Source organism: Zalophus californianus, chromosome 1 (genome assembly GCF_009762305.2).
Source record: "Zalophus californianus isolate mZalCal1 chromosome 1, mZalCal1.pri.v2, whole genome shotgun sequence".
Lineage (NCBI taxonomy): Eukaryota > Metazoa > Chordata > Mammalia > Carnivora > Otariidae > Zalophus > Zalophus californianus.
In genome coordinates this window covers 92,716,529-92,730,385 of record NC_045595.1, presented here as the reverse complement: position 1 = coordinate 92,730,385, position 13,857 = coordinate 92,716,529, and the positions used below count along the sequence as shown (strand labels likewise).

At 36.8% G+C, this 13,857-nt stretch overlaps 1 protein-coding gene across 3 annotated transcripts in view; it reads left to right on the top strand.

Annotated features, from left to right (window-relative positions):
- Nucleotides 1-13,857, top strand: part of STAG1 (stromal antigen 1) — a 419,741-nt gene that overhangs the window by 256,627 nt on the left and 149,257 nt on the right. For all 3 annotated transcript variants that reach the window (XM_027584268.2, XM_027584270.2, XM_027584269.2), the window contains 2 exons: nucleotides 3,865-4,016; nucleotides 5,992-6,065. In XM_027584268.2, the coding sequence (XP_027440069.1) occupies nucleotides 3,865-4,016; nucleotides 5,992-6,065 (226 nt within the window). The remainder of the gene's footprint in view (nucleotides 1-3,864; nucleotides 4,017-5,991; nucleotides 6,066-13,857) is intronic.

Below are 13,857 nucleotides of genomic sequence, written 5' to 3'. Positions count from 1 at the left end.
AGATGAAACCCACCACATTATTGAGGGCAATTTCCTCTGCTTAAAACCAACCGATTGTAGATGTTAACCATATCTACAAAATACCTTCACAATAACACCTGGATTAGTGTTTGATTAAATAACTGGATACTGTAGCCTAGCCAGGTTGACAGATAAGACTGACCATTACATCCTCCCTTGTTTCCTCATGCCCTTCTAGCTACATTCCCTACATTTTCTTTACAGTAAATTGCAACTGTTTCTATTCACTGTCTTTACTTACTGTCCTCCTCTCCTTTTTTAAACCCACTCTAATCGGTTTTCTATTTTTGCCACATTACTGTCTCTGCTATTGTTGTAGTCAGCAATTACCTTCTTACTGTCCAAATCACTGGGAAGCTCCCAGATGTCATCTTTTCTCTCTCGATAGACATAGCTACTTCTTCCTTCTTGAATTACTATCTTCACTTGTTTTGTGGAATATACACTGTCATAGTGTATCTTAGAAAGCTACACTGTAAATATTGAATTATCTCAGAACTCAATTTTTAGACTTTTTAATCTTTTCTGTCTTTATTCACTCCTTAGTGAATAAAGTGAAAACCAATTCCATAGTTTTATTATTCTGTCAAAAGATAATGATAGTGGAAGAGGTAATATACTCACATGATTTAAAATTCAAAATAAAAAACTGTATGGTAAAATGTCATTCTTCCGTCCATGGCTCTCAGTCATCAAATTCTCTTCCTTGAAGGCAACCAAAGTTGCTAGTCTAATATATTTTTTTCAAAGATTATGAGTATAATAGCATATACATATTCAGTGAGAGGCAGTATGATGTAGTGCTTAAGAACTTGGACAGTGGAGCACGACTGCCTGTAATCAAATTCTGTCTCTGCCAAGTCTCTTAGCTGATCTGGGACTCAGTTTTCTTCTCTGTACAAAAGGAACAATTAAAATAAAATTACTTGACAAATTGTGAGGTATATGATGAGTAGGTATGTGTAAAGAGCTTAGAAGAGTGACTGGCACATAAAAATAAATAGCACATTCTTTTTTGTATAAATGATAGCATAATATACATACTGACAGGCATCTTGCTTTTTTTTATCAACAAATATCTTGGTGGGCTTTTCAGCACATAAATCATGCCTCATTTTTTCTAATGGCTGAATAGTTACTCATTGGTGGGTTGTACTGTCTAGTTTTAAGGCTCAAAATAACAATGTCTTTGATGATGGCTTCCAAATGTATAGCTACTGGATATTTCCACTTAGATACCTAATAAGCACAAAGCTTTCTAATTACCCTTGCCTTTTCTTTTTATCTTATTTCCTACATTATAACCTGTCATTTTTTTTTTTTTTTTTAGCTCTGCCTTCAATATCTCTCTACCTATTGAGACCACTTTAATCTAAACCAACATTGCTTTACTGAGCTGCTCAAAGCCAACATCTTGAGAATCATTGCAAACTTTTGGCAAAATATTTTCAGCTCTCATTGTTCTTCTATTTGGTCTCCTTTCTTCCAGTTTTACTATAATCTGTTTACAGTTTTAAATCTAAATCAGACTGTTTCCCATTCACACCATATTTTCTAGTGGGTCTTGCCTCATTTAGATTTAATTCCTGAGTTCTAACTAGATCCTAGTAGAACTCTTGTAACCTGGCCTCTTGGTTTCTTCCTTAACCCTTATTTCCTGCCTCTACTTGTTTCTGTGCTTCAGCCACACTGAATCCCTTGCTCTTTTCTGAGTTCCCTCCTCATAACAATTTATCTCATAACCTTTGTACTTTTTACTCCCTCTCCCTGGGACACTGTTCTGTCATATGATCACATGTTCATTCCCTCACTTCATGTTCATATATGAGCTCTGCAGAGAGGCCTTCAAGCTGCCTGGCTATCCTTTTTACTCTCTAACGTTTTTACCATACTTTTTAAAAATCATACTATATTTTTCTTTATAGATTTTTCATTAACTGACATACTTTTTTTCATTTGTATATTCTATATTTGTTTATTGTCTGCTCCACACTAGAATGTAGTAATCATGAGGGTAGATACTCTGTCTCATTCCATTTTGTACTTCTAGTATTTTAGAACAGTGGTAAGTCCATGTTGGATTGATAAATAACTGAGGAAGCACTAAATAAGTGTTTATTGAATTCTCTCTGATGAAAGATTAGTTTTTTAATTACCAATCTGTCACAACCTAATACTTTTGTGAAATGCAATAAAATGAAGATATGTTTGGACTGGATCCCAGGACCCCAAGATCATGATCTGAGCCAAAGGCAGGCACTTAACCGACTGAGCCACCCAGGTGCCCCAAAAGCAAAGGTCTTTAAATTGAAGAAAATCTGTGTTTTAGCTTCCTCTAGTGAATTCTAGCCAGGCTTGGTATTAATTTTAATGCTTTCTGACTCCTTGATCTACAAGTTGTTTTGTTTTGGGGATCTAGAAGTATATACTAAATTAAGCTCCATTGGGTATGATTTTGTATACTCAGGGCAAACTCTGTTACACCATTATCCCTGACTTGGGCAGTGTGAATGCCCTATATCCCTCCTATCTTTGAGCTCTTCTCCTTTTTTTTATATAGGTTAATTTAAAAAGTACTTTTAGCTTTCATAGTATCATCAGATATCCTATTGACAATGTGTAAAATACTGTAAAATCACTAGCCTGTATTTTGAAACAGGAATATTTCTCAGTTTACTATATTGAGACACTATATTAGGAAAGAAATATTTTCATTAAATATTTTTCTAAGTGTTCACTAACTTAAATTTGTTTACATCTTGTCTTATATTTTAGCTTAAGGGCATTAATCACTATTAATATGGAGTTGGCAAATGCAGATAGTTTCAGGTTGACAAATTGTGTGTGTGTGTGTAGATAATAGATAACAGGTAGTATTATGTATATTTGTGTGTGTAATTAAAGGGAAATAGTGAAGTTTTAAGAGAAATGCATGCTCATATATGGTTATGGATATGTTTGCAGATAAGTAGATCAGTATTCCAAAACACTGATCGGTCCATTTTTTATTAATGTACATTCATTCATATTTGCAGATAAATAAATAACCTAGAAGAAAAAAAAAGGAAGTTATTTACCTGCACAAACTCTCTTATTCTTTTACCGATATTTTCTACACTATCACCCATTTCAATAATGAAAATAAATATGAATAGAGAAAAGTTTAAGCTTTGTGTCATACCTGTTTTTCAGATGACTTGAAATAGAAGTTTGAAAATATTTGAAGATTTGCAAATATAAGTGAACATTTAAAAGTACATTGACACTGTGGGGAAAATAGGTCAATCAGAAGTTCACAGGATACACTTTTAATTAATGAGTTTGGTAGGATCTGTATTTCAGGGTTTGGAGGTTATGCCATTCACTGAGGTGCGGAACAGCAGGCAGAGAACCATCTCTCTGGGTAAAGATCATGAATTGATTGTAAACATCGAAGGCATCTTTGAAGTGTCTGAGTTAAAGATATTAAAGAAGCAATTGTGTATAATGGTCAGAATAGAGTTCTAATAGGCTTGATTAGTATGCCCTCACTAAAGTATGCATATTTGAGGGTGGGGAAGAGGGGTTGTTAATCTTTCTTCTGATAGTTAGGATGAGGCAGTTTTTAAGTGGGAAATGTCAATGAACCAAGCTATAGGGACACTGAGGCACAGAAAATTATGTTGCAGTCTAAGATGATGACTTTATTTCTATAAAATAAGTTTCTTTTCTAATATATGACTGAGTTGTAAACATAGAAACTGACTAGTTTCTTTCCGTCATCCGTTTCCATTATAAATTTGTAATCTTATGGATGAAGACCTGATTAATGGGTGAATACCGTAATCTTCCTTTATTTCATAGCCATGAAGCTCATGACTGCATTGGTGAATGTTGCCTTAAACCTCAGTATTCATCAGGATAATACACAAAGACAATATGAAGCTGAGAGAAATAAAATGATTGGAAAGAGAGCCAATGAAAGATTGGAGTTACTTCTTCAGAAACGCAAAGAGGTAAGTTTCATGTTTCGTATTCTCTGTAAAAAGATGTATGTGTATTTTTAAATTTATTTAAGTTAGATTATATGATCTCAAACTTTTCAAATTAACCTGGAACAGTCAGCCAGTGATTATCTGAGTGCTCTCTGAGTGCTTTCTCCATGAATTCCATGTGTGTGTCTCTAAATTTCTCCTTTCTATAAAGACACCAATCATACTGGATTTGGAGCCCACCCTATTCCAGAATGACCCTATCTTAACTAATTACATCTGCAGAAGAGAATCCTAAAACAATCCTCCTTTTGAAAGAAAACAGTCTGGGGGTTAGGTAACTCAGAAGGATTATCAGGCTATGCGTTCAGAAAGCATAATAAATACTAAGGTCAGAACTAGGAGTCAGCGAAGCTGCATTTCCAGAAGGAAGCCAAAGACTACTTATTAGCTAATAAATAAGGCATTCCTGTGAATAAGGTTGGTTCCAGGTTTACACTGAAATGTTCACATATATACTGAAAGTGTTTTAAACTGATTTTGAGTAGGTAACATATTTATTTGCCCATTAGGAAATTTTTAAATCTACAGTATTAGTCTGTATTTTAACTTGAAAAAAGAATAATAAATTGCTGCAAATAAATTATCAATAAATAATGGGTTATAATAGGCAACAGGAAGCAGCAAACTTATGCCTAAATTATTACCCATACTGTATTAGGGTGTTAGGGCTGCTATAACAGTACAAACTGAGTGGCTTAAAGAACAGAAATTAATAGCTCACATTTCTGTAAGCTAGAAGTTGAAGATAACTCCAGTTTCTCCATGAATTCCATGTGTCTGTCTCTAAAATTTTCCTTTCTATAAAGACACCAATCATATTGGATTTGGGGCCCACCCTACTCCAGAATGACCCCATCTTAACTAATTACATCTGCCACAGTCCTATTTTCAAATAAGGTTTGAGGTGTACTGGGGCATCAGGACTTCATCATATGAATTTCCAAGGAACACAGTTAAAATCATAATATATACCGTACTTGAAATATTGTGAAAATAAATTTTGGAACTGTGCATCAGTAAGTACTACTTACCAAAGTGTATGCCTCTTATAAAGTAATTTTTTTATATAATAAATGCAGCAAAGGTAATTTTTAAAACTTACAGTAAGTTGCAGTAATTTGAATGATTTACTGTGTAAGTATTCCCAATCTTATTTCCATAAACCTGAAATAAAGCATACAGCAAAAGAGTTAAGTCAGAAGGAATTTTATTCTCACATTCTTGCATGTAATAAAAGCAAATATTTCACAGAGTATTACCACAGAACAAAGTGTAATAAGAAATATCACTTGGAATATAATTTTGTATCAGTGCTTTTATTCCTGTTGAGCAGTGAATAAGCTCAAACTTTAACTCTAATCAGTAGTAATGCCTGATTTTTTTATCATTTCTGTACTGTTTTATTTTGTTGCTGCATTCCACCACTAATGGCGAGGATCCTTCCTATCTTCTATGCCTTCTATGCTGGGAACTTGGCTTACTCTCAGTTATGGACTAAACAGATGCAGAGTAATATTTGGATACTTTAGGTAGAATAGTAAGTTTCTTTTACAGTGGCAAATATAATCAAGGCTGACCTGTTACCAAGGGAGGCAAAACAAGCCAGGGACCTGACATTGTTGGAAGAGGTATAGAAATTGAGGCTTCTTCCCAAACCAGGTAAAATTTTAGGGATTGGAATCTTGCCACAGTTAGCCACACCACTCCTTGTTAGTAATTGTGTGTTTATGTAAAGAGAGACAAAGAGGTTCTAAAGTCAGTATAGTAAAGCTGTTGAAGTAATGCAAGAGTAACCGTAATTTCCGACATCTGTTGAATAATAAGTGAGAAAAAGGATTGATAATTACCAAGAATGAGAAGAACCAGGAATTAAAAATAACTGAAACTGTACATTTCAAATGAAATCAGGATTTAATTTTTTTTCCTTTCATTTCAGCTACAGGAAAACCAGGATGAAATTGAAAATATGATGAACTCTATTTTTAAGGGTATATTTGTTCATAGATACCGGTAAGGGATTTTATAAATTACCTTAGATTTTTAACTTAAATAATTTATTGCTTCTTTGTAGTCCTAGGTAATTATAAAAATATGAAACTATTTGTTTTGTTTTCTGGAAAATAGCTTTGGCTATAAAGGCTAAATAAATATCATACTGTTGTTGTGGAGGAGATTGTACCACTGCCACACTCTTGCAAATTCAGAACATATACTGTTAGAGGAATTCAGTGTACTTACATTGGTACTTATGGAATACTAATTAATATGATATTATTAAATTAATATGGCCTTAATAAAATGTGATTGTCTTGATATTTGAAAAAAAAATTTAATGTTCTACTTCCTGTCCTGTGATACTCAACCTTGTTCTATGGTCAGATTAATCAACAGTCTTTTAAAAATACCCCTGTGAAGATAAAAGTTGACAGAAAAGGGCACCTCTGTAAATAATCAACAGCTCTTTTTTACCTTCAGCTATATAGATGAAAATAGAAGCAAAGCATTTGCAAAGTATTTTTGTCATATTCCATGACAAACAAGCTTAGTTTGTCTTTCTCTGAACTTTTAAACAGCATATTTCACAGAGAATTAATGAATCATATACATATACTTGTTATCTTCTGTTAATTAGGCATGATATGATATGTTTAGGTAGATAGACACCAATAATAGAAAAACTGTTTTTAGACACATTTGAGATTTTAATTGGCCAGTTAATTTAAAGTTAGTTAAAACAGGGAAGTCCGTTCTTTAAAAAGGAAGAAATATAGCTTTGATATTTTAACTTAAACATTTTGTTTTAATTCAAAACATAAAAGGATCTTTTGATCTTCTTGGTATTTATTTAAAGAAGAAGAGAAAACTAACTCAAAAAGATATATGCACCCCCATGTTCATTGAGCATTATTTACTGTAGCCAAGATATAAAAACAACCTATAGATGAATGAATGGATAAAGAAATTGTATATATACAACGGAATATTATTCAACCATTAAAAAAAATGAAATCTTGCCATTTGCAACAATATAGATGGACCTCAAGAGCATTATGCTAAGTAAAATCAGTCAGGCAGAGAAAGACAAATATTGTGGTGATATATGTGGAATCTTAAAACAAAAAAACAAGCTCATAGATACAGAGAACAGATTGGTGGTTGCCAGAGGCAGGATGGGTGGGAGAAATGGGTGAAGGGGGTCAAACAGCAAGAAGAAAAAAAAATACGGTGCACTACTGAACAACCCAGAGAATAGCTTATTGTTATCTAGTAATTTGTGGTTATCTTCTTTATTATTAGGAAATTTAGGCAAGTTTAATAAACTTGCACTTAACTTCCTTAATGGTAATGGAACTTTTAGGAAAAACTGGAAGATAAAAATAGACTGGGAAAATCTAATAGCTGATTAAAAAAAGATAGAGACTGTACAGCCTGATAGGGACACATACTACACACCACACACACACACACACACACACACACACAATCTAATAGCTGATTAAAAAAAGATAGAGAGACTGTACAGCCTGATAGGGACACATACTACACACCACACACACACACACACACACACACACACACACACACCCTAAAGTTGGAGATATTAGGGACACATACTACACACCACACACACACACACACACACACACACACACACACACACCCTAAAGTTGGAGATATTTGGGATTTGGGGAACTAGTTCAACCAATTAGAAAAATAAAAGCCACCTGTCTTTCTAGGAAACTTAAAAATAAGAAAACAGAATTTTTTATATTTATAAATTTACCATATCCAGATCTCCTCATACCTGAGTTTCTATCTGTTACCATTTTACTTCAGCCTATTTTTTAATTTTTATTTATCTGAAAAACACTTTATTTCGCCTTAAAAAAAAATAGGCCCAAGACCTGTACTTCGAGTATGGAGTGTTCGGAGTTTCATATACTCTTTTTTGCATGAACTACACATTCAGTGAAGTATTGAAAAATTCACAATTTTTAAATTTTTTTTAAAAGATTTTATTTATTTGAGAGAGTGTGAGTGCACGTAAGTACAGGGGAGAGGGAGAAGCAGACTGCCCAGTGAGCAGGGAACCCGATGTGGGGCTCAATCCCGGGACCCTGAGATCATGACCTGAGCTGAAGGCAGATGCTTAACAGCCTGAGCCACCCAGGTGCCCCCTGAAAAATTTTTTAAAAAAGCAAGAACTTCCACATACCTGTCATGCAGTCTTTTTTTTTTTTAATTACAACTTTATAGAGGTATAATTTTCATAAAACAATTACACGGTGTTACAGTGTTTATAAGAAATATATATTTGGTCATTTGGAACTTCAGTCCTATCCCCCAGCCTCTGGGGAGTGGAGAGGGGCTGGAGGTTGAATCAGCTGACAGCACTGACTTAGTTAATCATGAATATGCAGTGAACCCTCCATAAAAACCCCAAGGATGGGGTTCAGAGAACTTCTGGGTTGTTGAACACATGAAGATGTGAGGAGAGTAGCACACCTGAAGAGGGTTTGAAAGCTCTGCTCCCCTTTCCCATGCATTGCCTTGCGTATCTCTTCATCTGGCTGTTGATTCAAATTTTTTATCACATTCTTTAATGAATTGGTAAATGTAATTGTTTCCCTGAGTTCTATGAGCCACTCTAGCATATAAAAATAACCAAAAGAGGGGGTGCCTGGGTGGCATAGTTAGTTAAGCATCTGATTCTTGGTTTCAGCTCAGGGTGGTGAGATTGAGTTGGGCTCCATGGTCAGCACAGAGTCTGCTGGTGATTCTCTCTCTCTCTCTCTCTGTCTCTCCCTCTCAAATAAATAAATCTTAAAAACAAAAAAGAACCTAAGGAGCAGGTGATTGGAACCTCCAATCTGTAGCCCATAGGTTAGAACCACAGGCAACAAAAAGCCTGGGGCTTGAGACTGCCATCTAATGTGGGGGGCAGTCTTGTAGGACTGAGCCCTTAACCTGTGCCCAGGTAGATAGTATCAGAATTGAGCTGAATTCTCAGAAACTAACAGATATTGTTGGTGTGTGTGTGTGTGTGTGCAGGGGAAACCCATGCCCCACATTCAAATTGGGCCCAGGAATGCAGAGTTGGTATCAGACACAGTTAAGTGCATAAGTTGATGAGTTTTGAAATATATACAACTGTAGAACTATGACAGGCAAGATAATGAATATATCCATCATCCTCAAAAGTTTTCTCTTGCCATTTTGTAATTCCTCCCAACCTTGCTTTCTGCCAGTCTCTCTCCCACCTCCATCCTCAAGCATTATTAATTTGCTAACGGATTTGTTTACATTTTTAAGGATTTCGTAGAAATGGAATTATATAGTATTTGCTCGTGATTTTTGTTATTTTTGTCTTTATCTGACTTTTTTCACTAAGCAAAATTAGTCTTTCATCATTAAGACTGTTAAATGTAAGTTTTTCGTAGATGCCCTTTATCAGGTTGAGGAAATTTCGCTTCTATTCCTCATTTTCTGAGACTTTTAATTAGAAATGGATCTTGGATTTTGTCAAATGCTTTTCTACACCTGTTGAGATCAGTATATGCAGTTTTTCTGCTTTAAGACTGTTAATATGAATTAAATTGGTTGAATTCTTGAGATAAAACCCTCATCGTCCTGATAATATTATTCTTTCTATATATTGCATATGATTTCCTGAATTTTCCTAAGAATTTTGCTTCTTTGTTCAAGAGAGATATATCTCTTAACTTTTTGTTTTTATCAAATGTCTCTGACTGCTTTTGAACCAATGTAATGCTGGCTTTGTTGAATGAGTTGCAGTATATTCTCTCCTTTTTAATTTTTCTGGAAGAGTTTAATAGTATTGTTACTATTTTTCTTCAGATAGGTATTATACCATTGGGGCCTAGAATTTTCCTTGTAGGGATTTTTTAAGTGCAAATTTAATAGATGCAAGGCTGTTCATTTTATATCTTACAAGAAAATAATACATTGATCTTAGTTATTAAATTATATTCCACAACTATCAGCATAAAGTTGTTCATAATATTGGTGGTTTCAGGGGCCCCTGGGTGGCTCAGTCGGTTAAGCATCTGCCTTCAGCTCAGGTCATGATCCCAGGGTCCTGGGATCGAGCTCTGCATCGGGCTCCCTGCTCAGCGGGAAGCATGCTTCTCCCTCTGCCTGCCTCCCGCCGCCGCCGCTTGTGCTCTCTCTCTCTCTGCCAAATAAATAAATAAAATTTTTAAAAAGGTAAAATATTGGTGGTTTCACATCCCTTTATCAATTGTATTTATTTTTCTTAAAAATTGAGATTTGGGGAGGAGAAGTTAAGATGGTGAAGGAATAGGGGGACCTTAAGTTTACCTCCTCCCTTGAACACAGCTAGATAAATATCAAATCATTATGAACACCCAAGAAATTAATCTGAGGACTGAGAGAACAGAACTGCAAGTCTTAAAAGTAGAATCATGGAAGGTAGGAGCTGTGAAGAGTTGATTGGGGGGATATAAGAACTATGGGTGCTGCAGGGGGGAGGGGTCCCTGCTTATGGAAACTACTGCAAGGTATTATAAGCAGCAGAGCGTAAAATCTGATATTTTTGAAGCTTGTCACCAGAAGAGTAATGCCTGCCTTAGTGGTGCTCCTGTGGGAAAGGACAGTGGAGACCCATGAGCAGGCAGCATGATCTGAAGATACCCTGGGTCACACAGGGAGAAAGTTTCCCTACGTGGAGTGCATTTGGTAGAGGTGCCATTGAGCTGCCCCCTTCCCCAGCATAGGAACAAAGACACCAGTCAGAGCAGCAAACCTTGGCTCCAGATTTGTGCTCCCATTTACCATAAATTCCTAACTGCTGCATGGGTCAGCCGACTATTTTCTGGGACAAGCCAGCACTGGCCAGAGCACAAGACCTCCCACAGAGGATCAGCACAGGTCTCTGTGGGGGAGGGAGGGTGGTCTCTGAAGTTTGGAGTTTTAAAACACAACCTCACCTGAGGTAAAACACAGGAGTGTGGTGCCACCTGGGATGTGGAGAGCTCAGTCACAGACAGGCTGATGGTATCTGATGGAAGCTGGGGACACACAGGAGGGTGATTGTTTGCTCGCCTATAAGGGCTTCCTCAGGAGTGGCTGGCATGAGCTCCCCTCTCCTGAAACTAGAGAGCAGGGTAAAGCCATTTCCACCCCACACCCACAAGCACTGACCAACCTCAGTGAGAAAAACAGTGCCACCAAGGGGAGGCCTGAGCCATGTAAACCAAGCCCTGGCCCCCTGCATTTACAAGTACATCTCCACTAGGTCAAGTCCCCCCTGAGAATCAGAGTACCGGGCCTCTCCCCAAGAAGAACAGCACAAACCCCTTCCTGCATCAAGTCTACTGATCATAGAGTGCTGGAAAGCTTCAGCTCTGGGAGAAATAGGATCTAGCTTCCTTTCTTTTTTTAAATTATTATGTTAGGTTAGTCACCATACATACATCATTAGTTTTTGATGTAGTGTTCCATGATTCACTGTTTGCATATAACACTCCATGCAGTACGTGCCCTCTTTAATACCCATCACCAGGCTAACCCATCCCCCCACCCCCCTCCCCCCTAGAATCCTCAGTTTGTTTCTCAGAGTCCATAGTCTCTCATGGTTTGTCTCCCCCTCCAATTTCCTCCCCTTCATTCTCCCCCTCCTGCTATCTTTTTTTTTTTTTAACATATGTATTATTTGTTTCAGAGGTACAGGTCTGTGATTCAACAGTCTTAACATAATTCACAGCACTCACCATAGCACATACCCTCCCCAATGTCTATCACCCAGCCACCCCATCCCTCCCACCCCCTACCACTCCAGCAACCCTCAGTTTGTTTCCTGAGATTAAGAATTCCTCATATCAGTGAGGTCATAGGATACATGTCTTTATCTGATCAACTTATTTTGCTGAGCATAATACCCTCCAGTTCCATCCACATCGTTGCAAATGACAAGATTTCATTCCTTTTCATGGCTGCATAATATTCCACTTCTTCTTTATCCATTCATCTGTCGATGGACATCTTGGCTCTTTCCATAGTTTGGCTATTGTGGACGTTGCTGCTATAAACATAGGGGTACACATACCACTTTGGATCCCTACATTTGTATCTTTGGGGTAAATACCCAGTAGTGTAATTGCTGGGTGATAGGGTAGCTCTATTTTCAACTTTTTGAGGAACCTCCATACTGTTTTCCAGAGTGGCTACACCAGCTTGCATTCCCACCAAGAGTGTAGGAGGGTTCCCCTTTCTCCACATCCCCGCCAACATCTGTCATTTCCTGCCTTGCTACTTTTAGCCATTCTGACTGGTGTGAGGTGGTATCTCATTGAGGTTTTGATTTGGATTTCCCTGATGCCGAGCAATGTTGAGCACTTTTTCATGTGTCTGTTGGCCATTTGGATGTCTTCTTTGGAAAAATGTCTGTTCATGTCTTCTGCCCATTTCTTGATTGGATCATTTGTTCTTTGGGTGTTGAGTTTGATAAGTTCTTTGTAGATTTTGGATAACTAGCCCTTTATCTGATACGTCATTTGGAAATATCTTCTCCCAATCTGTCAGTTGTCTTTTGGTTTTGTGGACTGTTTCTTTTGCTGTGCAAAAGCTTTTTATCTTGATGAGGTCCCAATAGTTCATTTTTGCCTTTGCTTCCCTTGCCTTTGGCTATGTTTCTAGGAAGAAGTTGCGCGGCTGAGGTCAAAAGGTTGCTGCCTGTGTTCTCCTTTAGGATTTTGATGGACTTCTGTCTCACATTTAGGTCTTTCAACCATTTAGAGTATATTTCTGTGTGTGGTGTAAGGAAATGGTCCAGTTTCATTCTTCTACATGTGGCTGTCCAATTTTCTCATCACCATTTGTTGAAGAGACTGTCTTTTTTCCATTGGACATTCTTTCCTGCTTGGTCGAAGATGAGTTGATCATAGAGTTGAGGGTCCATTTCTGGGCTCTCCATTCTGTTCCATTGATCTATGTGTTTGTTTTTGTGCCAGTACCATGCTGTCTTGATGATGACAGCTTTGTAATAGAGCTTGAAGTCCGAAATTGTGATGCCACCAGCTTTGCTTTTCTTTTTCAACATTCCTCTGGCTATTCGGGGTCTTCTCTGGCTCCATACAAATTTTAAGATTATTTGCTCCATTTCTTTGAAAAAAGTTGATGGTATTTTGATAGGAATTGCATTGAATGTGTAGATTGTTCTAGGTAGCATTGACATCTTCACAATATTTGTTCTTCCAGTCCATGAGCATGGAACGTTTTTCCAATTCTTTGTGTCTTCTTCAATTTCTTTAATGAGTATTTTATAGTTTTCTGAGTACAGATTCTTTGCCTCTTTGGTTAGATTTATTCCTAGGTATCTTATGGTTTTGGGTGCTATTGTAAATGGGATCGACTCCTGAATTTCTCTTTCTTCTGTCTTGTTGTTGGTGTATTAGGAATGCCACTGATTTCTGTGCATTGATTTTATATCCTGCCATTTTACTGAATTCCTGTATGAGTTCTAGCAGTTTTGGGGTGGAGTTTGGGTTTTCCACATAAAGTATTAGCTTCTTTTTTCTTTTTTTAATTGTTTTGTTTTTTTGTTTTTCTCTTTTGTAAAATTTTTTTGTTTAAATTCAGTTAGTTAACATATAGTGTATTATTAGTTTCAGAGGTAGAATTCAGTGATTCTTTAGTCTTACATAACACCCAGTGCTCATTATATCACGTGCCCTCCTTAATGTCTATCACTCAATCCCCCAACCCCCTTTCCCTCCATCAACCCTCTTACTGTTTCCTTTGATAAAGAGTGTCTTATGGT